Here is a 26735-nt window from a genome sequence, read left to right as displayed (position 1 = left end):
TAAGTACAATTGAAGTGAACTAACCTCTAGTATCATGTTGTCAATTTAATTTATTAATGTATCCAAGCCGCTACAAAGGTCCTTGAATAAAATAATTTGTACCACTGCAATAAAGATTACACACGTAAATGAATTATGTAATATATTATCTTTTCAAATTATCATGCAGAAAAAACAATTGTTCTACATGATTGGGTAGCAGGTTTCGGCGTCTCCATGTTGCAGTATTACTGCATTCAGAAAATTCTTTCGCTACTCGTGTGGCTGTACAAGTACTTTATTGACAAAATTGCTATATTTGAGAACTCTAGGAGTTTTTATTAAAAATCTAATCAACGATTTTTTATTGAATCTTCATGGAATTTAATTGGACGATGTGAACGAACTATAGAGCTTAGCTTTAGCCATATGGACCAAAATCTTTTTTCTTAAATTCTCACTTTGTTTGATCAACCCTAGTAACTCTTGTTTTGTTAGTTCAAGAAGGAAACAAAACGCAGAAAAGGAATAAACGAAAATTAACACCTGACGTGAGTAATATTCAAATAGGGAAAAAATGGCTCTATGTTTGACGTCAAACAGGGAAAAACCGACATTGTCCGCTAAAGCCAAAAAGTTACATGTATATCTCTTGAAATATAAACAATTTTAACATATTCTCCCAGCGTTTGAGTTAAAGAAAGTGAAGACATTATCTCACAGTAAAGTATGAGCGAAGCAGAGGTTCACTCCGATTATTCCGAATACGCCGCCGGGTTGGAAGACGGTCGGCCGCCGAGGCTGACGGAAAGGTTTTTTGCGCCGACATGGACTGCTGACTGCTACGTATACAGCAAGCTGAAACTTCAGGGCCAAGATATTAGAACGACTTCTTGACTTTAACAACGATATTATTGCATGGGTTTCATGTTAGCGCCTCCAGTCGGCAGAGTTCTGAACTTACTGGCCTCGACAACTCTGTAGCTCGACATTCGTAACACTACTCGAAACACTCAAGTCGAGTACGAACTACTCGACTCGACTCGAATTCTCGAGTACTCGCACCTCCCTATCGGAATCACCCCCAAGTGCACGTTAAGAGCGAAAATTCCACAGAAAGGAAGAGATTTTTCCTCTGTGTACTTTTCCCGATTCATTGTTATCATTTAAAATATTGTAATGTATTTTACAATTCAGAAATATCTCATTATTAATTTTTTTTTAATTCTTCATTTCATTGCACTCTAATTCTTTATGATATATGGTGGTACATTTGTCAGAAATTATTTGCAACTTAGAAAATAAATGGTGAAAGACTCATGTATGAAATGGGAAGAAGCATATCATTATATTTTCTAGGGGAATAGGTAATTACTATAGTATTATATAATTTATATTCAGGCAAATATTGATATTTATTTCCATTAAAACGTGCTTCACAATATTATCGTGAAAATGATAATGATTAATGCTTTCTAGTGGGAATGCCCATATAACTGACGAGTCGTAATTTCTTATATCGTCTCACTCAAGGTGCGTTATATTTTAACACGAGTTTCAGTTTTCTAAGTTTCCATGAATATCTCCGTCTTTAATATAACTTGTGGCTACAGGCCGCAAGAATGCAATCGCTATTTTATAGTCTCGTATGCTGTATATTTTGCTCGTTGAATATTGTTATTTACCTCCGATATAGGTATTGCTCTGTTCGTGAGGCACACATTGATCGACTTTGATCAGAATTTGCTGAATACAAATCACCCTTCGGTTAATTAGAAGGCTTTGTCTCGATTTGATGGCATGCACGTGTTAGAAATGCGGCACGTGTGTACATTTATGACTTCCTTGTCATTTTTTTCTAGATTTATTGTCAATGTGGCTATTTAATAAAGATATTGCGCCATGCAGATGACTTGAGAATGATTATATTTGTTGCTCCCTGTAAAAAAACTGGAATTCATTCCAAGTCCTGCCTGAGCCCATTAGATAAGGGGCGTCCGTCAAATAGGCCAGGTGATTTTGGTGATTTTTGCATCCTCTCCTCGCCCTTTAGAGAGATATTGTGAGGTTTGGCTCAATGCTCTCCCTCTAACCTCACGTGAGATGCTTCAAAATGCGCATTTTCAGTGTAAATACGTTAATCTAAGCTTCATTTCGTTGGATTTATTAAAAATTAAACAATTTGTTCAATTATTTTTTATTTAAGACAAGTTAAGACTATTATTTTAGATGATAATGATCGTTGTCTAGAATCAAATTTTACACTGTTTTTTGCGGAAAAATTACGTGATACTTGCCAGTACCCCTCCTCCATCTCCCTCATAAGATTGAGTGAGAATCAGCTTGACCTCCCCCCCCCCTAAACGCCTCGCGTGATTATTGGATGCCCATGTTAGGGTTATGGGCCGTCAACCCTCTCACCGAATGCGATCCCTAACGAATTACACGTGGTTCAGATAGGAAGTAGTGGCCAATATCTGAATACTCAATGTAGTTACTCAATGGAAATATGTTTTTGTAGACCATAATAAGTATTGATTTATTACGATACGTTTCCTAAAAAGTTGCTTGTAACCGTGAGTCCTGCGTAGTCATTACAATTTGAACATACAGCCCTCAGGTGTGTTGAAGTGTCCAAACCCAGTCATTGAGCATCGGTCTATCGGAAAGTGCCAAATACGTGCGTATTGAAGCCTAACGTTGAATGTTCCTTCAGTTAAATATTATGGAAAAGCGGCATAAATACGCGGGCCTCATATATATGCGCGCACTCTATGATTTTTTTTCGTAGGATATTGATGACTTAGCAACAATGTGAGAGATTCGGTTCGAATCCAGGTGGAAATGGTAGATTGAAGAGGAAGTCGTTTCCATGCTTACGTATTTGGAGGGCATTTCGAATAGAGTATCCCGATACCCATTACTGTCGATCCTGTGTCCCCGTGTCATTGTATTGATGAGCAGACTGATGTTCGCATCGGATTTCTTTCCACGATTCCAATGCCCTCTGCCAGGGGCGCGGCTAGGGGGGGTTTCAGGCGCAACTAATACTGGGGTGCTTGGGCTATTGCATACCCGCCAGGGTAAGCGGGAGGTGGGGAGGCCCTCTGCCGGAAAAAAATCAGATAAACGGTTCAAAATGGTGATTTTTACGGCCTTATGAGAGATATATCATTAATCCTCACACTATTCTATTAGCAATATTAATCCAATTAAGTCAAATAGATTGAACTTAAAAATTTCTATGAACTCTGGGGGGTTTTATCCCCCTCGCTCCGCCACTGCCCTCTGCATCCTTTACTTCAAGGGCATGCCTGACCTCTGCTGTAGATCGCCTCTCACATGTAACCTACTGCAAAAAATATTTACATGGAAATGGGTGCCGGTAGAAAAATTGTCCTGGGGTTGCAGTCAATGGGCGTCTCCTAGGGCATTTTGTTGCCAAGGGTGACGATTTATTCGATTCGATTCCACAGTTCAATTACTCAGCTTATGTTGTGATTAACTGATTACATAATTTTTTCACTTGATAGTTTTTGGTGGTTTGTGGTTTAGCATTTAATCTTATTTTCAAAATGTCAGTTGTCCTAAAATTTGTCTTATGAAAATTCCTGGTATCAAGTTTTATATTTTTTTACCTTTTAATTGTTTTTCTGTTGTATCATTTAATTTAATGTAATAAAAAAGAAACAGCCCATAATAATTTAGTCATTGATCATGACAATATATGCGCTCAGCTAAAATATATATAAATGGAGGGGAAGTGTCCCCAAAGAACACTTTTCATATAATAATGAAATTTGGTAAGAAATAGGGCTTTTCTTTCTGGTCTTTATTCATTGAGTGTGATGAATTTTCCTTTTCACCAAAGTCTTTTTTCCTTTTTATCCAATTTACCAATTCTTTCTCTACTTAATACCTTCTCTACCACCTCTGCTTTGTCCATAATAACCGCTACTTTAGCCATTCCTTATGAACATACTCATAATTATCCTCAATTTCATTTGTTTTTAGTCTGTTACGCTGCCATTGTGTGTGGCTCAAGTTGCAAGCTCCTCCAATGTAAATTTAATTGGATATAGTTTAATTTCATCATTTTTGGGTGTCATTAAAGATGCATCTTTGTATTTTATTTTGATGTTTTTTGGATAATAATTCATAAAGTTGGAAGGGACAGCAGTGCATTTTTTTTTAATGGCAAGAATCATGTTTTCTTAAAATGGTGTTTTTTAAAATAATGATTAATATCTCTGTAAATATTGCGGATGTAGATTGTCATTCAAAGAATTGGAAATTGTTTCCAATGTGTAGAACTTTTTAAGGTTACATTTTTTTGCGCATGACTTACTGAACATTTCACCCTGCTCTGCATCTGTTATCTTACGGTTAAACCATACGTTTTAGCAAGTTCAACCGGTCATGATGCATTAAAATGCAAATGTATACCTCCTATGCAGTAAATTTAAAATACTTTTAAAAAAACTGGGACCAAAATATTTAAGGAACAAAATATTTGATTGCCATTTTGTTGAATACCCATCTGTGATGATTTTTGTGAATGGCTTCCACTGCTTTGGCTTGATTAAGCTTTCATAGTGCATGAGGCATAGGATAGTGGCCTCGCATATATATTTTAAAGGTTTTTATATTATTTTTTTATCTTTAACACACTCAATGCTGAGAAAATTTATCATAACACACCGCCACGCGGAAAAAATATTTTGCAATAATACTAGATATTATGTCTTCCTTAATCGTATACAATCATACATAGTTCAAAATTATTAAAATTTGCACTATTAATAAAGAAAATATTAAATATTATAATAAAATTATAATAAATATATTATAATAAAAAGAAGGCAAAAAATCTGCTGCAAGCAAACAACTTGTATCCAGTCACAGGAGAAGACACACTGAGACGCTGGGCACAATTGCAGGATCTATTAGAAGACGCGGAGGCAGATGGCGGGCCGAGAAACCTAAGGAGACCGATGCCTTGTATTCAAGGCATCCGCGTCCTAGGCTAGCGCGGGATGCCTTGAATTCAAGGCATCTGCATTGAGTGTGTTAATACCAAAAGCAACTACTAAGAGGAATTAGTGGTTCTCTGCTGAAGATCAATACTCAGTCCCCATTATGTTTTTAGTATCTTATGTTGCTGCTTAGGTCTGCCCATAGTGTGTCTTGCAGGATCAATGTTGTGTGGAGCTCAAGAAATGGGGGAGTTTTTTTTTCATCCAAAAATATTTCTCCTTCACTATTGCTACCTTCTGTAATTAATCTGGCAGCTCTGTTGTAATCTTTCAGCTGAAAGGAATGATGAATATGGGTACAGATAATTCAATACATGACTTACAGCTGCTTCCTAGAAAATTTTCCAAGAGAAGATGGGTATTTATTTAATTATTGAACTGTTATGATTTTCTTATTATAAGCTCTGGCTTTTAATTTTGGGTAAAAAGAATTTAGAGGTAAGGTATACAAATTTATTTGGTCTATTCACAAACACATTTTCATATAAAAGAGAACATATAATGTCATTCATTTACATATATAAACATAAATTTGTACATTGAGTCATTCTTAAATTTCACTCAAGAAACGTCTTTGGATATTGTTGTTTGTCTATTCCCCAGCCTCTCCCAGTTGCATTTCATCCACTAAACATGCTATTAGAATTTCATAACACAAGTTAAACTTATGGTGAGCATCTTCAGTTATAAATAAAGGTATACTTTTTTGATTGTAAACAGATATCTTCATGTACCATCTTATAGTTAGCAGTGTGCATTCAAGCTAATATCAGCTCACGTCAATAATATTATTTGTGTGAATGATGCTAAGATTTATCATTTTCTGAAATAATTAAACGTCAGCATTGAGGAAGTGAAACTCTTTGCTGCACTATTGTGGATGATGCTGGTGGTAAGTTCATTTCAGTGTTTCGTATTCATTTTAAAAATTTACTGAAATCTTCTACTTGCTGACGGTGTAGGTATTTTTGTAACTCCTTACAGTTTTTGAAATGCATCCATCAGGGTCTGGATCTCTCGGTTGATATTGGAGATAAGATTCTTTATTTGAGGTTTTGAGTCCAAAATTTCAATACTTTGAGTGTAGGCATTGTAACGAACTCCAAAATTTCGAGGAATTGTTTGAGCATATTTTCTGAAAGAAATAGCAATGAATATATGATTAATAAATACTTATGAAAAATTATGAGGGTCATTTTGAGTTAAAATATTGTAAACAATAAAAAAACATGCAACATCAATTTTCTCCAAAGCTGCCTGTACGCTGTATGCGTATGTTACTCTCATTCACTCAGTGGTTCAGCCCAAAGTTGTTATGGATACGTTAGGGTAGATCTCACCCGGGCCTGAGCCATAGGCATGTGATATCTCTTTTTCAGGGAAGGGGGTCCAGTTCCTCTTCCTAGGCCATGTCTCACACCAAGGAATTATTTTGTTGATAAAAGATAGAACGTTTTTCTGGCAAACAGCATTTGAAAATTTTTCTCTGGTTGAGCACCTGGGAACGGTGTTGATGGCCAACTTTCCTTATGTGACTCTCTCATCACCATTATCATTGCATTTACTGGTGACAGATTGATGATTTTCATGATTGAGAGAGTCACTCATCAAAATGGAAGCCCTCGACAACCTTATCCCATGCCTAACCTGAGAACAATTAACAAATGTCATTTGCCGGCAAAGCACGCAATCTTTTATCCACATAAATCCTCTCAGTGCAAGATGACCCAGGTAAAGGAGCTGACCCCCCAATTCTGAATACGGGATATCATTTCAGGGCCATCCAAAGGCTTCATTTGGGCTTTAAACCTTCGACCATTTGTTCAGCAGCCAAGCATTCTACCCACCCTTTAATTTATAAATATGGATTGAAATTATTAAGGTCTGAACTTAACCTTTTCCCTACTATACACATATATATATATATACACGTGTGGACGTTTCATGACCCGGAAGACGACAGCTGTATATTTACGTGTGAGGTTTTCCTAGCCAGGAGAACGAAAGCCGTATATATACGTTTTCTAGCCCTCCCCCTTTTAGGACGGTGGCAGGTTTACGTTGTCTTTGTCGCGGGACCCAACCCTGCAGGGTTTAGGATTTACCCTCGGAATCCGGGAGCAAGTACCCGGACCCCTCGTCATTTATAACCCTCCCAAGCGGTAAGGGACAGCGGTCATACAATTGTTTATCCAGTCAGGTTTCGAAATAAATATTTGTTCATTTCTCAAGAAAAATAAACTAAGACTTGAGTAATTTGTCTTATGAGCAGCGTTTACAATTTTTAAACTAAATTCTACGATAAATATTAACTAATATCTCGAGTTATGTGTAAACATCAACATGTAAATTGTTGCTGCATTAAATGTGTTAATAATGGCCTTAGAACTTCATTTAAAATTTGACAATGCTCAGAAAAAAATGAGGAATTCAATTCAAAGTCTGCAATTTACATGCAAGCAACAATTATCCATTTTCTAAATACATATAAGCAATACACAAGTTGACCGCGAACCAATGCCACAGGTATGGTTGTTAACCCGGGAAGGAGGGAGCACAACTACTCTCGGAGTCCGAGATAATGCAAAGTCCCTGCGTGGAAGGGTCGAAAAAGGTTTTGCAAGACCCTTCTTAACAAATGTCATCCAAAAATGCTCCGTACCACGAGAAAGAAGAGTCTCTTGGGGCTCAGTACAGCAGTCAAGCTAAGACAAAAACTCCGCCGTCTCGAAAGGGTTAAAATACATATGCTTGCTTTTTGTTAATTTTAAAAAGCAAGAAATGTCGCCTTTCATATTTTTACTAAATTTGACCCTCCTTGTTCAGTATACTAATGGCATAACATTGTGTTTTTTTATTTAATATTATAGGATCGGGATGAATTCATGTGGACGGTATATTGCATTTCTATCAAGGCCGTAATGAGCAATTCTCATTACAATCCATGGATTATTTACCTCAATTCTGTTGTTACTCTAAAATGAACAAATCCAACTTTTCCCTCATGAAGTACTTGAAGTCGTGCTTTTTTTGGGTTCATATTACGGCTGCTTGTGGCATTCGAAAATGTATTTGAAGGCAATCCATCCATCATCCTATGTTTTTGAATGAAATATTCTATCTTCTTAGTCTTTAAAATAGCTTAAAAACTCCAGAATATGGTAAAGGATAACCTCACCAGCTGCTTTACAAGTGCTTAGAATCCTCAACAATTAGAACGGAGTACTATCTAGTAAAATGGTGGACAAAAGGCAAGTTTTGGATCAAATCAATAAATAGATGTGCACTTTTTATCCTTGAGAATTTCCATCAAGGATATGATTTACAAAAAATCATGTTCTGTTTACGTCAATTGGATTAAACTGTAGACTTCATGTGGTAGAGGTCCAAGATTTCGAGCAATCTTATTTTGGTTGCACATGCATCACAGTTTAAAATACAGTGGAGCTAACTTTTAACAAACCCACTTATGATGAAGTCCCGCTTTTAACGAAGGCATACTGAAAGGAATAACGATTACAATGAAGTTGGTCTCACAGAAATATAATTTGTATTTTTAACCCCTGCTGAGCTGTCATACAATGGCTGTACCACAATCGTTTCAAGACAGTGAAAGCTATGACAATAAATCATTTTCACGGATGAATGCTCAGTGAGAAATCTACCATTAGTTCCGCAACTTCTCTTCTCATACTAGAAGGACACGTTAACTCCTACCCATGTGTGGCCCAGGCAAACCTTATCTCTGTAATGCACTGGGCTACTCCCACCCATTCTTGATATATGCACCTCCTCACCTATGCCGTCGGCCCTTCCCGTATTTGTGAGTCTCTGGTGGTTTTATTTTGCATCTTGTGCTGTGTTGCCTAAGTGTGCAATCATGTAGACGGTCTTGTTATATTGATAGCTATGGAGAGTGATAGAGGAAAAAGAATTAAGTTGAAAAAAATCGGGAGAAAATTGAAAATCAAGTGTGCGTGTGATTTATGGAACTCAAAGAAAAAAATCCACCGCTCTAAACATGCTGATATTGATGATCCTAGGCCAGATAGGTTGAGCGTAACACATCGATATAAATCACTTTCCACCCTCCAATTTTCCTTGTTTCCTGGCTCAGGGTTGCCCAGTGGAAGAGGAAGACATGCTCTTGATGTCAAGCATAAAAGTTTCTTGGGATCAGTTCCATTTTGCTTTACATTTTTATTGGGCAGTACCAAATGTATTTTAGGTGCAAATGCTAATTTCTAAATTTACTAAGAAAGATCTGAGGTTTTCCCGGCGTATGCTGTTGTTGAAGTTTATTCGGGATTGCCACCGGATAAGGTTCTCCATCTTCTCCAGGTTCTTAAGGCCATCGAAACGTCGGCAGAGATGGAGAACCTTATCCGGTGGCAATCCCGAATAAACTTCAACATCTAAATTTACTAGTTTTTTTGTGTGCTATTATGCTTAATATAAGTGAAAAAATTTCAAGGTCAGTTATTTAACACTCACATCATTTTTTCCTTGGCGTCTTGAAAGCTCTCAGCCACAAAGTACAATGGTTGATATTCTGTGATGGGATATTTCTGTAGGGCTGTCCTTGGAGGATCAAATGGCCGCAGCTCAGCCTTGCCACTTAGGCAGTATTGCAATTCCCCAAATGAAGAAAGAAGGCCAGCACCAAAAGCTTTGAGCTGCCCTTCTTGTGTGCACAAGCCATATTCCACTGTGAACCAGTAGCACTGAAAGAGAAAATGTTGCTCATTAAAAAAATTAAGGATTTAATAAGAATAAAAGATGCTTGAGTTTCTAATATGACTTATTTAATAATTTTCAGATCAGATACTTAGGTATACATATTTATTGAAATGAAATTTAGATTGAAGTGTTGGACAATGAATTATTTTTGAGGTTCTATTTTTATTTTCTTTTGATAAATTATCAAAACTTTCTTGTTACCTTATGAACTTATTTGAATGCATCCTAATTAGTTTCAACTCTCAGCCGGTAAGAACCAATAATCTTTCCCTCTATCACTGGTTTCAGCATTTTTTTAAGTTCACATTCTATTCTCACCTCTCCCCTCTCTATATGGTCTAGTTTTTTCACCTTTCCTGACATACATATCTGGCACCTACTCATTTCTTTTCTTCTCCATCCATTTTACCTTCTCCACTCTCCTCAAAATAACCACATCTCGATAACCTGAAGCCTATTTTCATCCTTCCACTCTGACCACCTTTGCACTCCATATAGCTCCATGCTCCTTTTCTTATACTAAACTTCAAATAATTTAATAAATAATAACTTCATCAAATTTACTTCTAAGTCTTTTTACTGTGATGATCTCCTCAATTCTTATTCATTTACAATTGTTTCTTTGGCCAGTCTTATTCTTTGCCTTGTATTTTTTTCCTAACGTGTCAAAGTAATTAAATGTTTCAATATGTTCAAGTGTGTGACCTTCCACTTTTATCTCGAGGCTCACATTCCTTACCATTAAAGCTTTACAAAACTGCATGTCATTTGCATTTTTGTTGTATATCTTTATGTTATATTCCTTTCATTGTTTACTGAGCGCATCCACTTGTGCCTGTAAGCCTCTAGTTGAGGTGCTAATAAGCACATAGACATCCAGAATCTTAGCTAACCCATTTACGCATGTTTATGCCAGCTTTAACTCCAAATCGAACTCTTCCCATGCCTCCCTACCATCATCTTGGCAATAAAGTTAACCAGCAAAGCTAAAAGTAGATAGCCTGTCCCTCCACTGTCTTCCCAGTCCAATTCACCTTTGGCAAACCTTAGTTATGCTGTCGGACTCATGTGCAAATTAGGAATAAGTCAATCCCTCCAATTTACCCAGTTTTTGTTAGAATGCCCAATAGCTCTATACCTTTCCACCATAGTCCTCAGTACTGCTATCTAATACTGAGTTGACTTTTCCTTCCCAAGTCCAGACAGATTGTCACCAAAGGAGTCAGTAGGTCTCATCTCCATTCCAAAACTTTTTTTTGTTAATCTGGACTGGCTCTGTTGCTATGAAATCCGCAGGCCAAGTCCAATGCTTATAAATATGTCTTTTGAATGAAATCAAGAAGCCTCCTCCCAAACTTTCTTAAATTTTTCAGTAGCTTCCTGGTGACATCATCCTCTTCTACTGGTATAATCTCAGAGCTATCCTTACTGAAATGGAGTTTCTCTATCATGAAATTGAGAATTCCTACTCTGATATTAACCTCATTTACTGAAATTCTCCAATACTCAATCTTTTCAACCTGTTCCAAATGTCCTCCTGTCATTCTTTCCAAGAATTTCAAACCCTTTCCTATTCTGTTCATTTAATTCTACTCGTACCCCTAATTTTGATATGGTCTGATCTCTTTTACCAACAGGTTACAACTTCACCTCTACATCAAGTGTGCCTGACCTTCCCAATTTTTGCTTCTTTTTATTCATAATTCATGGCAATTGACATTAAACTTACCTAATATGCTTTATCTGTTTTTGCAATTTCTTTGTGCAACTCCACACTTTCCGTCATTTTCTCCCTCTTCAGCCTCTTGTGAGGCTATTTCCTAATCATCTCAAAAGTTATGCTTGAATCAATTTGACTCTTACAATGGATTTACTCACAGATGAAAATATGATGTGAAGAGAGCTAGATGCAGCTGTTAATTTACATAGGTACTGAAAATAATAAAACTATCAAATAGTTTACAAAATTTAGGATGACCATGGTCTGCAGTCGTCACTAATGATTATTTTGCTGCGCAAGGCTTAGTAATTGCTAAAATTAATATTTAATACACACAATAATTACATAGCTGGGACTGTATGGACTATTAAGTAGATGTATATATTTAAGGGCTATGTTCATTCATTGCATTATTTTATATTGGAGTTTTCGGAATAATTTTGGGTGAAATTTTTATAAAGTATTTAGTTGGTGATTGTTTTTTGGGTTCATTCGGGGTTGACTCATATTTTTCGGACGACAGTTTCGAAAAACAATCACCAATTAACTCACCGCAGAAGCCTCCGTAGTAAATTATTTAGTTATTTTAAATATGTATGATGAATTTTGAACTACACAATTTTTCCTTAAATAATTACCGTGGCGAGTTTTTCAATGTAGTCATCAGGAGCTCCAAGTGATGCAAGACCAATTTCTTGGGAAAATTGAGCAAATGATGGATCGGCCAACAGTGGAACATGGCCCAGAAGTTCATGGCAAACATCAGGTTCTGGAGTATAAAGAGGACAGCTAGGATGGCGAATATATTGAGTAGAGTGGAATACTCGGAAGGCTAGGCCTGCTAAGAAATCTCTTGATGAAAGTAGACCTGCTACAGGCCTCAGGGAAAAACCAGTGGAATCTGAAAAATAAAGTGAGAGAAGCTTGATTTAACATGAGGAAATTTACATTTATAATGTACATATTATTAACACTACGACTGAAGTTTTTAAGGTGGTATTCAATTAAAAAATGTACGATTAAAAAAAATGCTTGGTGGCTGAAAAATGAATGACCTTTTAAATGTGATAAGTATCACATGGATTTTATTGAAATCATTTTTTCTGCTTGAAATTTTCACTCCTCAATTAGTTATTAAAATGACTCAGCACACCCATTCACATATGCACACTGCCACTCGCAGAAGGCCAAGACAGCACCAATAGATAAGATCCTCAGACAACGTGGTAATATATGTACATACATATAGGTTTCTTTCCATTGATGCCTAACTTCGCTTTTTTGATTAAATTCGTGTTTATGAACTGACAAAACAGTATTTTATTTTACAAGAGATGATGATTTTGATGAGGTTGTGCAGCTATACACATTGCTTGCTTGATTACTTTTTTTCTGGTGACTAAACAGTATTATTATGATTAATAGTTGGTTTGAATATGTTCATTATTGATAGTTTCACTCTTCCATTTTTCATGGGGTGATAATTAGAGGTTGCTAGTAAAAACCTCAGGAAAGCTTAGTATATTGCACTGGAACATTTTTTTGGTCTTTTTTGGATATACCTATTATTATTAGAGAATTAGTTTTACAGGTCAAATGGTTTCACAACTCGCTGATGTTTACAATTTCCATTGACTTTTTTCAAATATTTCCTAAAAATACAATGAATTTGAATACCCTCATATATTTGTTACCCTGGGTTATGGATGCGCCATCCATCCTTCCTTTCCAAAGGGTGGCTGCATTATCTATGTTTGTTGAGCTATCTTATATGCTCCATATTTTTGTACTCAAGCTATACACATATTTGCCATTTTGACTGCCTTTTCTTTACATTCCTCTCCATTCTTCTCTGATACTTTTCCACTCCTCCTTTACATTTTACCTTATTTGTTCCATAGATCAATATACCATAAGATTTCGACTAGAATTTTTAGTGGCTCTTACAACATACATTAAAGAAAATACCTTCAAACTTGATATTTGGCACATGTGGCTGCCTCCCACGAAATAATACGTGTAAATGTTTATCTATTCTTTTAAACTTTAGGTAGTATTTGTTTTAGCAACTGCCAACATTACAAGAAGGTGACACATTGACCATGGTGAAGTTTAGTGCCCCTTATTGTGAGTATAACCCTCTCCAAAACCAGGCGTTGTTGAGTGTCATTTTCCTCTAGCATTGCACTTTCACCCTCTTCATGCATTGGAGTTATTGGCCCCATTCAGTGGTGGATTTAGGAGAGAAAGGGAGGCAGCCCTTGGAGCAGAAGATGTCTCATAGCCAGTCGTCTGTGCATATCAGACCTTAGGGACATTATCGCAGAGAGGTATTGCATATCTCCAAGGAGATGAAAGGGATTTTATTTTATTTAAGTATTCTGCCAATTAAGGTAGGTTTTCATGGAGTATTCTGGCAGTCTCCCCTTCCTTCATGGACTTCCCTCTTACAATCACCATGAGGCCTCCTCCTTTTCATGCTATCTAAAAATCCTATTCTCTTCCTTCATCTCCCTTGTTTACCCAACATTCTACTCTCTGAAACTGTTTTCAACGTCCCCTCCCCACTAAATACTTGCTCCATCCAGTGGCAAATCTATGGGGGGGGGGGGGGGGGGACTAAGAAGGTTATAGTTCCCTCTCGGGTATCCAATTTACACCAGATAGAATGGTAATTTTTTTCCGACCCCCACTACTGCTGGAATTTTAACCCCCACTTAGCCCCCCCCTTGTCCCTAAATCTAAAAGCTGCCTCTCCTCAACAACCATGTCCTGCACCATTTTGTTGTACCACTTCCTTTCTGTCCACTTCACCTTCTCCATTCTTCTCCACATCCACATCTCAGAAGCCTCCAGTTTTCTCTTGTCCTTCCTAAATGTCCATGTTTCCGCACTGAAAAGCACTCCCCTCCAGATGAGGCTCTTCTTTAACCTTTTCTTAAAATTGTTACATAATAATCCTCTCATCAGCTCTTCCTTTTCATGAACGCCTCCTTTGCTAACACAATTCTCTTGCTGATATCCTTACTGTTGTATCCGTTTTCCTTGAACATGCTGCCCAAAAAGTTGAATTCTCTTCCTGTTCAAGTTTTTCCCCACCTACTTTTACCTTGAGTCTCACATTCCTATGCTTTACTGCTTGAGATGCTTTACAAAACCACATGACTATGTTCTTCTTGTGATTAATCCTTATACCATACTCCTCATATCGCTTCTCTAACACATCCACTAGAGCCTGCAGCACCCTCACTAACTGGCAAATCAAGTTCTAATCATCAGAAAACATGTATACCTACCTTCGGCATTTATGATGATTGAACCATGCATTTGTGATTTGCGATGAATGCGTTGTTTATCCAGAAAAATTCTGCTTCTTTCTCTCCCTTGTTCCTCTTTCCTAATCCAAATTTTCTCATTTCATTTCCATCCCTCCCTTCCCCAACTGAGGCAGTCCATTTCCCCATCACTAATACATAGATTTTTCTTACCCAGGATTTCTGTAATTATTCTGTCTGTTCATTCACCTTATCTACTTCGTCCTACCGATGATTGCTTGAGGGCATGTAAACTTGAGCCACCACAAGGTTGGTGGGTCGCACCTTAATTTTTAAAGTCCCAGAATATCTATTCTCCCTATCTTCATTTCCCTTCTAATATTTTCTAGCTTACCCACCCTCATCGTTGTCATCACATTCCATGTCCCTACTTTTATTGCCCCTACTTTCTTGTTCTCCATCTTCTTGGTTTTCTTTTCTTCTTTCTAGGATGCTGCTGCTGATGATAAATCTCAGCAAGGGTTTTGTATGCTGAAGACTTAGGGGACCATGCCAACCTCGCTGCCGAGAACGAAACCCACCCTTTCAGGAAGGGTTCCATTTGATGAGTTGCCAAAACTCATGTGATTGTACTTCATGTTTTCAGGGAATAGATAGTTGGTAGGGTTACCCACTTCCATTCCAAGAATTTTTTTTTGTTACACCATCACGTGGACTACCTTTTGTCTGGCTCCTACCCTTTGACCTATCTGGCTTGGGTGGCCATATTGGCATTAATTAAGAATTAATCTAGTGCAGCTCTGGAGGTGATAAGTACTAGCAAGCCTTTCCACCACGAAAAGTTTATAGCACAAGGGAAAGGATGAAAGTGAGGGACCCCCAAAAAAATTACCATAAGCCACCCCTGGGCCCATCATAGGTTATTCTGATATCCTCCTGTTTAACTTAGCAATTACATCTGGAATACTTCAAGATGTATAGCAAAAATGGGAGATGGATGATAAGCTCTATTTCAATCCATTTTTTCAAATTAAGGACATGGCTTTTGAGGGATATTCATCCAAAGGCGTTTGCTGTAAAATTTTCACTTGAGTGAGTCATACCTTTAAGAAAGTCAGAAATATCTTGCAGTTGTGGAATGTTGTCTTCTCGGTACCCACAGTTCTCTATTAGAAGTGGGAATACGTGATTGTGTTCATGACATGCATGAGTGGGGTAGAGGGTAGTCAGCTCCCTGAAAACTTTTCCCCAAGTTTCCACTTCTTCCTTTGTATAGTCCACCCTGGGTAAAGGCTCTCCACTGCAATGAAAAAAGTGATTGGAATAATTTATACATGGAATAATTTTTTGTTGAGGCATGGTATGATAACATAGTTAAAAATGTATAATTAAATCTCATAATTTATATTGAAGAGGCAGGGAACTAGACAGGAGACATGTAAATTGTATATGATACCCATTGGGAATTTTATGACTGAAATTAAAAGAAATATAATCAATTTCACATAATTGCAATTAAATTTTGGGAATTAATTTTTTTTCCATTTTAAAACAATGACGTTTTTCATAAGTTTTGGAAACTGTTCTATCCTTTAGATGACCCTTCACTCCTCCAGATTATCTCAGCTGAATTCCAAGAAGTGACAGAGATATTGAAACCTGAGGGTTAGTCAGAGGAGAACTATGCAAACACAGCATTTGCTGATAGATGATTTCAGTGACATCATTGCTCTAATCACTTTAGCATGGGCAAATTGGATGGTTGGGGGTGGCAATGAGGATAATGACATCTAATGAATAGAGGCAACTTTTAGTTAGCAGGTACATTTTAATGTATAAAACTTGAATGGTGAACTAAATATGTATGTTCTTTTACTTATTCATGCTATCACATTTTCTTGGTTGTATAAGGGGTTGATAAATTTCATCACCTTGAGGGAAATATCATTGCAAAATCACTAATGCATTTATCATACTGCAGAAAAACTTACTGCTTATAGTGGTATGCTAGGTCAGCAAAGTATTTCCTCCTTTCTCTGTAGACGGGATCAGTAAATCCTGGGTGATCGGCATCTAGTTCTGCTCCATATGAAAGAATCTGGTTTGCAAACTTGTCCAGATCTCTTATTCTTCTTGGAAACCAGGGTACAGTACCTATAAAAAGTTGCCAAGGAATTTTTATGGATATGCTGAAACTTAGTAATAAATAAATTCATTGGACTCGTATGTATAATTATGTTGCTAATACTTTCTTTGTTCATATCAGGATTTTATAACGTATTTTTAATTGTAAAATATTTCTTGACCTTTGCCATTCAAATGATTTGATAGTGTTTAACTGGAAGGAAATCTTTATGATGCTGTGAGATACACCTTTCTCAAATCCAAAATCAAATGAGAGAAAAACTGCCAGTGAGGCCATAAATAGTAGTTTGTGTCTTGACTAGCTGCCATTTAAATGTAATGCATGAAAAAATCCCTTATCAGTTAATTGTTACTGTGTTAGGATTTCAAACTAAATAATGAAAAATGACCAAAAAATCATCAAGAATGCATGGGAGTTTTGAGGAAATGCATTTAAACTTTTTAGGTTTTTCCTCATTTTGTATACAATGTATGTAACCTCTCAGCCTCAGAGAAAAAGTGGTGCTTCTAAAAATTCATCAGTTCCATGAAATTACTTTATTACAAAAAAGTTTTCATTTGTTAAGATAAAATAATGGTATAGCTAGAAAAACCAATAGTTCTAATCAGTTTTCAACATCAAAAATCTCAAAATTTCCCCTGGATCCCCCTTTGACTTAGGGTGTTTTCCATACACCTGGGAAGGGCCCAGAAATCTTCGGTAAACTCCCCCTCCCATTTCAAAATCTTGCTATGCTATTGCTGTCAACACAAAGGAATCGAGAACTCCAAGGTCGTTTGTATTACAGAACAAAGAAAGGACAATGGATAGAAGGGAAAAGTGATTAAATTGTAGTTTTGTTGTATAATATGACGTTTCCATGTTGGAATGTAATTCGTAGCTTTTGGACTGCCCCTACCACTGTTACTACTGTTACTACTACTGCTACTACCACTGTCCGACAGCTGAAATTTCTACTTCAATATCCCTAAAGGTTCCCACTAGTGGGGGAGGAGGGAGAGAGGAAGACAATTTGGGTCTTTCTCCATCCCTTCAATTATTCGAGAACGCTAAGAATAGTATTGGGTGAGGTGGTCACCCAACTAAATTCTCAGATTGTGAAGCTTGTGACCACTCACTTAGGGGTTAGTCTTAGTATATATTGGTCGGTGTGAAGTCTAATTTCCAGCAGTGGCAAAGCTAAAGAAATCCAAGTAGGTATTCCATCCTATTGGTGCCTTTCAAATAATCTGTATGCTTGATGAGGACTCGTGTAAAATAATAAATACAGAATTACTGCTATATGTTGAACTATATGTTACTGCTATATGGAGCACGCCTGGACCCTGGGACATGACATTAAGTTTACGACACCAAGATAATAGTGAAAGAAGGCAGATATTTTCCCAGACTCATCCGCGAATCCATTGAGATAGCCCGGACGGACAATTTTAACAGAGACGACGGCTACCATCTGGATGCCCATTGGAGGAGGCTCATTAGGCAGACCAATAAGAGAGCGGCAGCCACAACTGGCGGGACTGACCCCCTATATAAGGAGGACAAAAATCGTGGACCGGCATCATCTTCGACCTGAAGACGCTGGCAGCAGTGCCGGCGAAACTGTAGTCATTACCAACAAACCTACGCGGTTGCACCGGAAACATGGAGAAATTGGACTGCTATATGTTGTTTGTACTCTTCAATCAGTATATAAGTAGCCATACATTTTCTTAGGCCTTCATTCAGACCGATTTAGTTTCACCGCCCAGACTTTCCCTCTGTGGGTCTTTCGCCCTGACTCAGAAGCATTCAACTTAAGAATAATCATTTTGAGTTGGGTGTAAGCAGTGACAGATCTAAGGTAGGCTATATAGCCCCTCTCCTCCTCACCCGATTGAGTGGAAACTTCCACGTGATAAAATCGATATTTTTGGAGGTTAAGTCTTTGTAAAAAGTATTTAATTGTATTTTCCGGTAAATTTGCCCACTAGAACGATTTAAAATACAAATTAGTCCTAAAAAATAGGCCCAATTTTACATTTTTTATTCCAAATTTCCAAAATCTCCTAAAAAAACTCCTTTTGACTAAGGAGGAATTCCCCAGACATAGATTCGCCACGCTGGATGTTAGCGCGACATTAGATATGTGTTTGCGCATGATCCATTGGTCTTTTAAAGTCGACCGGCTTCCAGACATCCAAGTCTATACAATATTCAACACACAACTGAGTGGATATTTAAGATAAAAAATCAAATTTCCCTGCTATTTCGGAAACATAAAATGGATAGTGAAGCGTGTGTGCGTTATCGTTTTGCTTAAATTATTTTGGGGATTCTCAGTCTCTCTAAGTACTCTCTTCGCCACTGATTTCAAGTAGTTCCGTATATCGGTTGAAGAAATTGAGCAATATCATTGAATTCTGCGTTCCCGATCGATTTCTGAAGTACAATTGACCTTTTCATCTACGGTCATTCATCGGAAACATTATTACTTCACAGTCGAACATTTTCGGAAATGATATGCCTTGATAATTGTTATGCCTATAGTGACAGTGGATAATCTTTAATAAACTTGTGATAACCTGTAACTGAACTAAGCGATCAAATTTCTTCATTTCTCGAATTGGAGGAGTCAGAGAGGTTGATTTGATGACATTTCTCGTTACGTCGTTTTAGTAGTCTTATGTCAGCAAAGTGATGGTAATTCTTGCCTTTGACGCAATTTACGATGGCTTTTATCTTCACCGCGAACTCCGCGCAAGCGCTTACACAATGACATTCCCAACTTGGCGGAGTTTTATGGGAAGGAGGAAAGACGTGTTTCCTGTACTACAGATGATTGAATGCAATGAAGTCAGAGAGATGAGTTGAAATCGCGTGTTGGAAATCGCGACAGTAAAAATTATCTGAAACCTAATGGATGGCGGAAAAGTATCTCACAGTTGAATGGGACTTCATTTTCGATTTTCTAAACTAACTTCCGCGTGGAAGGACAAACGGTGCCCGAAATAACCCTCTTTTAAATAAATCAGCAACTTGCATTTTTTAACCACCTTCATCCATCCCTATGTCATTTTGACTCATGTAATTTTCCTAATTTGAATTAAAAATTAGTGATTTTCTTTAGCCAGCACATACGTCTTGAGGTTGCTCTACGTTTTGTGATGTAATATTCTCACATTCGATGTGATTGAATTTAGGAATTAAAGGCACAGTTACTCATCTAGGACACAGCCAAGAAACATTTTCGGCATAGAATTCGAAAAGGGAAACATTTGGTGGGGGTGTACTTAATACCGTAGATCTAGAAATTTTCGGGGTGGGTGGTGTTGAACCCCTTGACCCCATCCCCGCACTTGCCACGGCATTAGTATTAAGAAGTATGGATAAGATTCTTTCAAAAAGATCTTCGCAGGAAAATAGATTCATGAATCAATGACTCCTCAATTTTGGAATCCCATGGAATGAGTTCGCTGCTACATTTTTGTGATTATCATATTTTTGATCGTCTGGAGTGTGTATACTTTCCTTGAGAAATATGGGATCGCTCCTTATATATTTGTCCCGTGATCCTTTTAACCAAGGATTAAAGGAAAAATTAGGAATTTTTGAACTTTTTTTCGCCTCCATTACTACAAACAAAGCCAAAAATTAATTGATAATAATCTTAATCCCTTACTACATTTCAAATAAGCGTCAACGTATTTCAATTTTTCCTAAATTTGATGAATGCTTGAAGTCAGTTTGAACAGACGCTTTTTGGACTGTTTGTTGTTATTGTCATATCGTTTGGTTGGAGAGATTATTAGGGCAGTTTTGTTCTGACTGGCTCTTGCCACATCCACTTTATTTCCCAAACCAAACTCGTTGATATTTCTTTGGGTTTTAATACCAGAAATAAAAACGCGAAAACCTGCGTGTATGGCCTCGAAGGCATTTTCCCGGATTCATCAATTGTCAGGTACTTACCCAAGTTATCTTTGTAATTCCTAGTAATAATGTTAAAATATGAGGATATTTCACGCAGCTGCTCGATTCCACGATTCAGGTCTCCAGTAGTTGGATCACATTCCACCATGAACTCGTAGCCTTCAGGAAATCGCTTGGACAGGCGAGACTCAATGTGAAGAAGATTTATGTGGTTATTCTGTAGGAAAAAAGAGAAAACTCAATGTCATTGGGTAGGGTATGCAAAAGATCGCACCTCTTAATGATTCTGATGATTCATAATTCAAATAATGTCTAAATAAAATGTGTCGTTCTTTGTAAGTCGTCATTTTTGTGCTGAAATTAGAATACCCATGTAAACGAAAATAGACTGATAGAAAATACCCGTGATACGCTGCTCAAAGGTAATAATTTTCCGACAATTTTTATCAACGGTCATATTCGTCTTGTTAGAATTCTATTTTCATTCCTCCTTTCTCATTTATCGGGAAATGCCATTTTATTTCCTTACGTTATGATTTGCGCATCCCGACATTTTGTGAAATATTAAAAAAATAATATTGTTCTACAAATTCTTGTAGCTCTAACTGAAATGTCATCTTATGCTGACTATAGCATGTCAAGCCATTGTGGACTTTTGCGCTGCTGTTATACCCGATTATAGATCGGTGGCGGTGAATATTTTCCTTTGTATCTTTTGAAATGAATCAGCTGTGATTCAAAGTCAGATAAAGCAGCAATGCAATGAAATGGGCATCATATACAGCCTACAATCACGTTGAGTGTCCTAAATAAACAAGCAGTCATCACACAAAATTATGGGATATTATTAAGATAACTCCCAATTCGAAAACCCCTTTCTTTGAGTACTAAGATTTTAGTGACTTCCCATGAGAATAAGTGCTCATCAGGTGAGTGCAAGCCTTTTGTAGAGCCATCGTAATTTTTTAGAATCTGCTATTTTTCCGAAAATTAAAAATCTTTGGGCAATTGAATGTAAGTGTATTTTTTCTGACTTACGGTAGCGAATAAATTATGAATAGAGTGGAGGAATTTTTTAAAAGTTGGTTTAACGCTTTATTTATTTGTGCCAATGTATAGAAGAACATCTGAATTGTTGAAGGACGCGAAAATATAGCCGACACCATAGTAAGACTCGTCTCAAGTTTTTAATCTATGATACGACGACTGGCAATTCGTTTTTTATATGATAGAGCTGAAATATATAATTTTAAAATTATTCTGTCAATCAGTAAACTAACCCACCCGTCATGGCTCTTTTCAAGTATTCTTTTTCGTATTTTTCTTTTGCAGAGACAACCTGCGTTGGATTCAAATATATTTTCGCCTATTGGAACCCCGGCAGATTCCTTTTTATACCTTGGTGTAATCAATATAAGCTGAGAATCAACTCTACAAGATATTTTCTCCCCAATCAGCACTTTATTTGCGATTTATGATTAACTTGTAAGGGTTACATGATTTTTTCAGCCTTTGAGATCATGGGAAATAATAATGAGAATTAAAAAGCAATCCATTTTGATACCAATTGCAATTGAGACGACTTCAAGAAAAAATGCGATGAGGTTATTATCGTGGTACTATGAAGTGTTAATATTTTAAACTACTATGCATTCCTCGCTATGTACTGAGATTGCGAACGAGCTATGAATAAGGTGGGCGGTACTCGCGAAATCTAACTTCTTCTAGATACGTAGAACCATAGAGTACTATAATAAACTTACTCTATGGCAGAATAGATGACGTAGAATTTTTGGGAGGAGTAAGGAGACATAAGTAGGCGCAAGGGATTGCATTGGGGAGGCCGAATTCCATTCCGTAGAAGGCTTGATTTCAGTTGCCACTTCGGTCGCATTTTAATCGGCTTTCAAAAATGTCCGCGGCGCGGTGATGAGTGTAGTGCGATCCACTTTTCCAATATTTTGGAGTATGATATTTGGCATTACGAAGAATAGCATTGAAAAATATTGGATTTATTGTATCACATCAATTTGTGTATACGTTTTGGTTAATACCCCTAATTATACCTTATTTCCCCGTGAAACTCGGATCACTTAGTCCGTCAGCTACACGAGTGGCGACTTTTGTAAACCCATTTAAATTGGCGGTGGATGACAACACATTTAGTGGCTGACTTGAGGATCATCTTTTGTAATATTCGTGTGTGGGTGAATAGAATGTGGAACTTAGAAATGGAATTCCAAATTGTATTTGACAATTTAACTCCTGGTGGAGTATGCTGCATAAACTTAGCCAATCTTTCCTTACTGTCCCTCCCCCATGCCTGTGAACGGAGGAACAGGCATATATACCTAAGCCCCTTCCATAGTTTATCAGGGCGAGTAAGTCCATCAATTACTTGAGGTGATTTTGGCGATTTTTGGAACCCGCTTGCCCCCTTTTTGAGATATCGAGAGATTTGGCTCGACCCCCTCCCACTAATCTCTATTGAGATTGTTCAAAATGCGTATTTTCAGTGTAAATACGTTAATTTAAGCTTCATTGCGTTGCATTTATTATAAAAAACAATTTGTGCATTATTTTTATTTAATATTAGTTAAGACTAGTATTTAAGATAACTTCTTTCGGAAGATCCTCTGAGGATGATCAGCAAGTCGCGGATCGAAACGTCGGGAGACATGGACGACATCAACCGGTGGGAAACCCGGGAAAATTTTCTGCAACTGATACGCCGGGAAAACCTAAGATCATACATCAACTTAGATTGGAATTTTACGCTTTTTCTTCGGGAAAAATATGCATGATATTTTCCCGGACCTCCCTCTCCCACATGTGACATTGGGTGAGAAACGGCTTGACCCTCTCTCCTCCCCTAACGCCTCACGTAATCAGTGGATGCCCCCTACTTGGGTATAATTTGTAGTGTTCACTATTCAAATAAAATTTCAAACGAGTATTGCACCGTAAATTATATCGCGCAGGTGCCTGTTGGTGCATATTTTAGTTGCACTTATTTCCAGTCATTTCCGATGCTCGAGAACCTGGTTACTTGATGCATTAACACGTTGGAGATCACGCAATATATATAATTTTAATATTGATTCATTGAATGCTCGTAAAAAGTTTTACGGTTACTAAGAAATCCTCCTGCGGCCACCGCTTTCAGAAAATATATTATATCTGTCTCAAAACGGTCAACTGCACATCTCCATTAGCATACGTGGGGGTTGTAGTGGACTCTTTTAAAACTCTTGTATCTGGTAAATGTACCCTGCAGGGCACGCTGTGGTTTACTACTTAAGCTGCCGTCAGGTATGAGTCCAACCTCGCTTCTATTTCCACAAGCTTTATTTTGACCTTGACATTAAGACTGCGTCATATTTGAGTGATTCCATTAGAGATCATAAGACAAAAATAGAGCAGATAACTTATCTTTATTGATTTAGCTTTTCCTTGGCGATTAAGTCGTATTTTGTATGCGTATTGGCGGGGATTGTTTATTGTTAATAACCAATGCAGATTTGTTTTTTTCATACTTCATGTGACATTTCCTCCACTGCATCCTGAAATTTATGTGCCAAAGGCTAACATTCACTTTATGAGCGCTTATTCTCACAGGAAATCATTAAAATATTAGGACTCATAGCTGAATTTTCGAATCGAGATTTTTTTCAAGAATAACACATAATTTTTTGTGATGGACCGCTCGTTTATTCTGGAATTTTGACGTGATTTCCGGATGAATATAACTCCTGCTTCATTCAATATCTTTTCCATCAAACAGAGTCTGAATTACTGCTGATTCAATCCCAGAGATCGAAAGAAAAAGTTCACTGCGAAATGAAATTCGCAATATCGCTGAGTTTTTTAAAATCAATTGTGAAACATGTTAGCATTTTTTCTGCCTATATTTCTTTTATTAACATTTTTAATTCAAACCGTTATGACATTTAGTTTTGATAGTCGCCCTTTTCAAATTATAAAGGCTTTAATTGCATCAGTGGCGCCGGATAAAAATGTATTGTATTATTTGGTATGTCATGAAATGATTTTGGTGAGATTTTTTAGCAAATGAACAATGACTTAGAGGACAGGAAATCGTTAAAAAGAAATTTGTGGAAAATTGGTGCTTTTTATTCAAGCACATTTTAAAACGAGGATTACATCGTAAATACATTATACCATATTCCATGCCATTGAATTTTTTTGTTCCACTTGATTTTGAGTGCTTTCCGCTGCTTGAGAGTATGGTTACTTGATGCATTAACATTTACGGATTAAAGTAATATAGCTAATACTAATCATGTGCCATATATATTAAATTTGCAGCGTGTCAGTCTGTCTGCGTCGAACGTAAACTTCGTGGGCCCCCTCCTCGCGATGGCGAGTGTTGAGAGCGACAGGAGTTTAATTCGTGAATCGGAGTGGAAGTCATTCCGCTCGCATTGAATGCGAATTTAAAATGCTGTCCGCCGATGGAAGATAAAGCGACGTTTGGACGACGGACTTTCACCAACTCACAGCGGCAGGGAGGTAATTCGTGGCTGAAGTCGAAGTGGTCCGGTGGCATTGGATGCAAACAAAAAAAATTATTGCCCTAGGGTGCACATCGTGAGACGCGTAAATTTGCACTCGCATGATACGATGCATGCTTTCGAAAATACATCGCGTAGTTAGCGTTTTTACGAAGAATCTCGGCACGCGCATTTAAGAAATGGTCCCAGCGCTGTAGCTCGAAATTGCGTAAAGTTACGACCAAAAAAACGTACGAAAACGGACCAAAAATAGCCTGCCCACAAAACGAGAGGGAAATAGTGGCAATCCGTAGATTCTTGTCTCCCCGCTGCAGTGGTTCTCCTTTGCAAAACACTAGCAAAGGTAAAGGTAACAACCGGTAGCCCAGAAAGGTTAATCTGGGTGCAAATCACGCAGGTGGGCACTGCTAGCATCAATAATTTTATTGTTATGATCATTTCCTACATTAATTAATTTAGAAATTTGTGAAGGATTTTGTATGAAAGAAAAATGCACTGGTGCATGGACCAAGTAGAACAGGCTCATTTTCTGTCCATGGATTCGCACACGAATATTACAAAAGAGGATCCTCAAGTCGGCCTCAAAATGTGTTTCCTCCCACCGCGCATTTGAATGGGTTTACAAAAGTCACCACTCGTGTCGCTGACGGAGAAATCGATCCGAGTTTCAAGGGGAAATGAGGTGTAATTAGGGATATCAAGCGAAATTTAAATTCATGATGATGTGATTTATCAAATTCTTAACATTTAATTGATATTCGTCGCGATTACAAACATTATAACGCAAAATAATGGAAAAAAGTGGATCGCATTCCACTCATCACTACGCCGCGGACATTTTTGAAAGCCGATTAAAATGCGAGCGAAGAGGCAACAGAAATCAGCCTTCTACCAAATAGAATTGGGCCTCCTCTATGCAGTCGCCTTGCATTCGCACAAGGTGGGTGGTGACGCTGCGCATTTTCACGTTCTTTTTCGCGTTAACGCATTCGCACATTATCTTATACGCGTTGATATATTCTGTAACCAGGCCTTAAGCCATGAGTAGTGTTAAATATGAAACACTCAGAGGCATAAATATTGAATGTTGAAAAATTTAAATGCTTCCAACCTAAAAAAAATATTAGTCAATTTTAAAAGCTTTTCGTATCAGGAATGCTTTAATATTCACGCAAAAGCATTCACATTATATGTTTAAAGTGGTTTGCGCCCTTCAAATATCAGACGCTGAGTCGGGTCGGAAGAATCGCAATTCATCCAAATAAAGATTCCCGCTTAGAAATCGACTTTCATTTTGTACCTAACTTCTGACTTAAAACTACCAAAATTAGCGTAAATAGGATATCAGTCACATATTTAGCATGAGTTACTTTTTAAATAAATATTTGCATA

The 26735-nt window shown here is 37.4% G+C and overlaps 1 protein-coding gene across 2 annotated transcripts in view; it reads right to left on the bottom strand.

Annotated features, from left to right (window-relative positions):
• Positions 1–5454: 5454 nt before the first annotated feature.
• Positions 5455–26735, bottom strand: part of LOC124158940 (protein henna) — a 49280-nt gene continuing 27999 nt past the window's right edge. For both annotated transcript variants that reach the window (XM_046534375.1, XM_046534374.1), the window contains exons 3-8: positions 20848–21025; positions 16742–16904; positions 15854–16050; positions 12114–12376; positions 9510–9739; positions 5455–6150 (exon numbers count right to left, since the gene is read on the bottom strand). In XM_046534375.1, coding sequence (XP_046390331.1) covers positions 5994–6150; positions 9510–9739; positions 12114–12376; positions 15854–16050; positions 16742–16904; positions 20848–21025 — 1188 coding nt within the window. In that variant the 3' untranslated portion in view covers positions 5455–5993. The remainder of the gene's footprint in view (positions 6151–9509; positions 9740–12113; positions 12377–15853; positions 16051–16741; positions 16905–20847; positions 21026–26735) is intronic.

This window comes from Ischnura elegans, chromosome 5 (assembly GCF_921293095.1).
Source record: "Ischnura elegans chromosome 5, ioIscEleg1.1, whole genome shotgun sequence".
NCBI classification, from domain to species: domain Eukaryota; kingdom Metazoa; phylum Arthropoda; class Insecta; order Odonata; family Coenagrionidae; genus Ischnura; species Ischnura elegans.
This window is presented reverse-complemented; position numbering and strand designations above follow the sequence as displayed.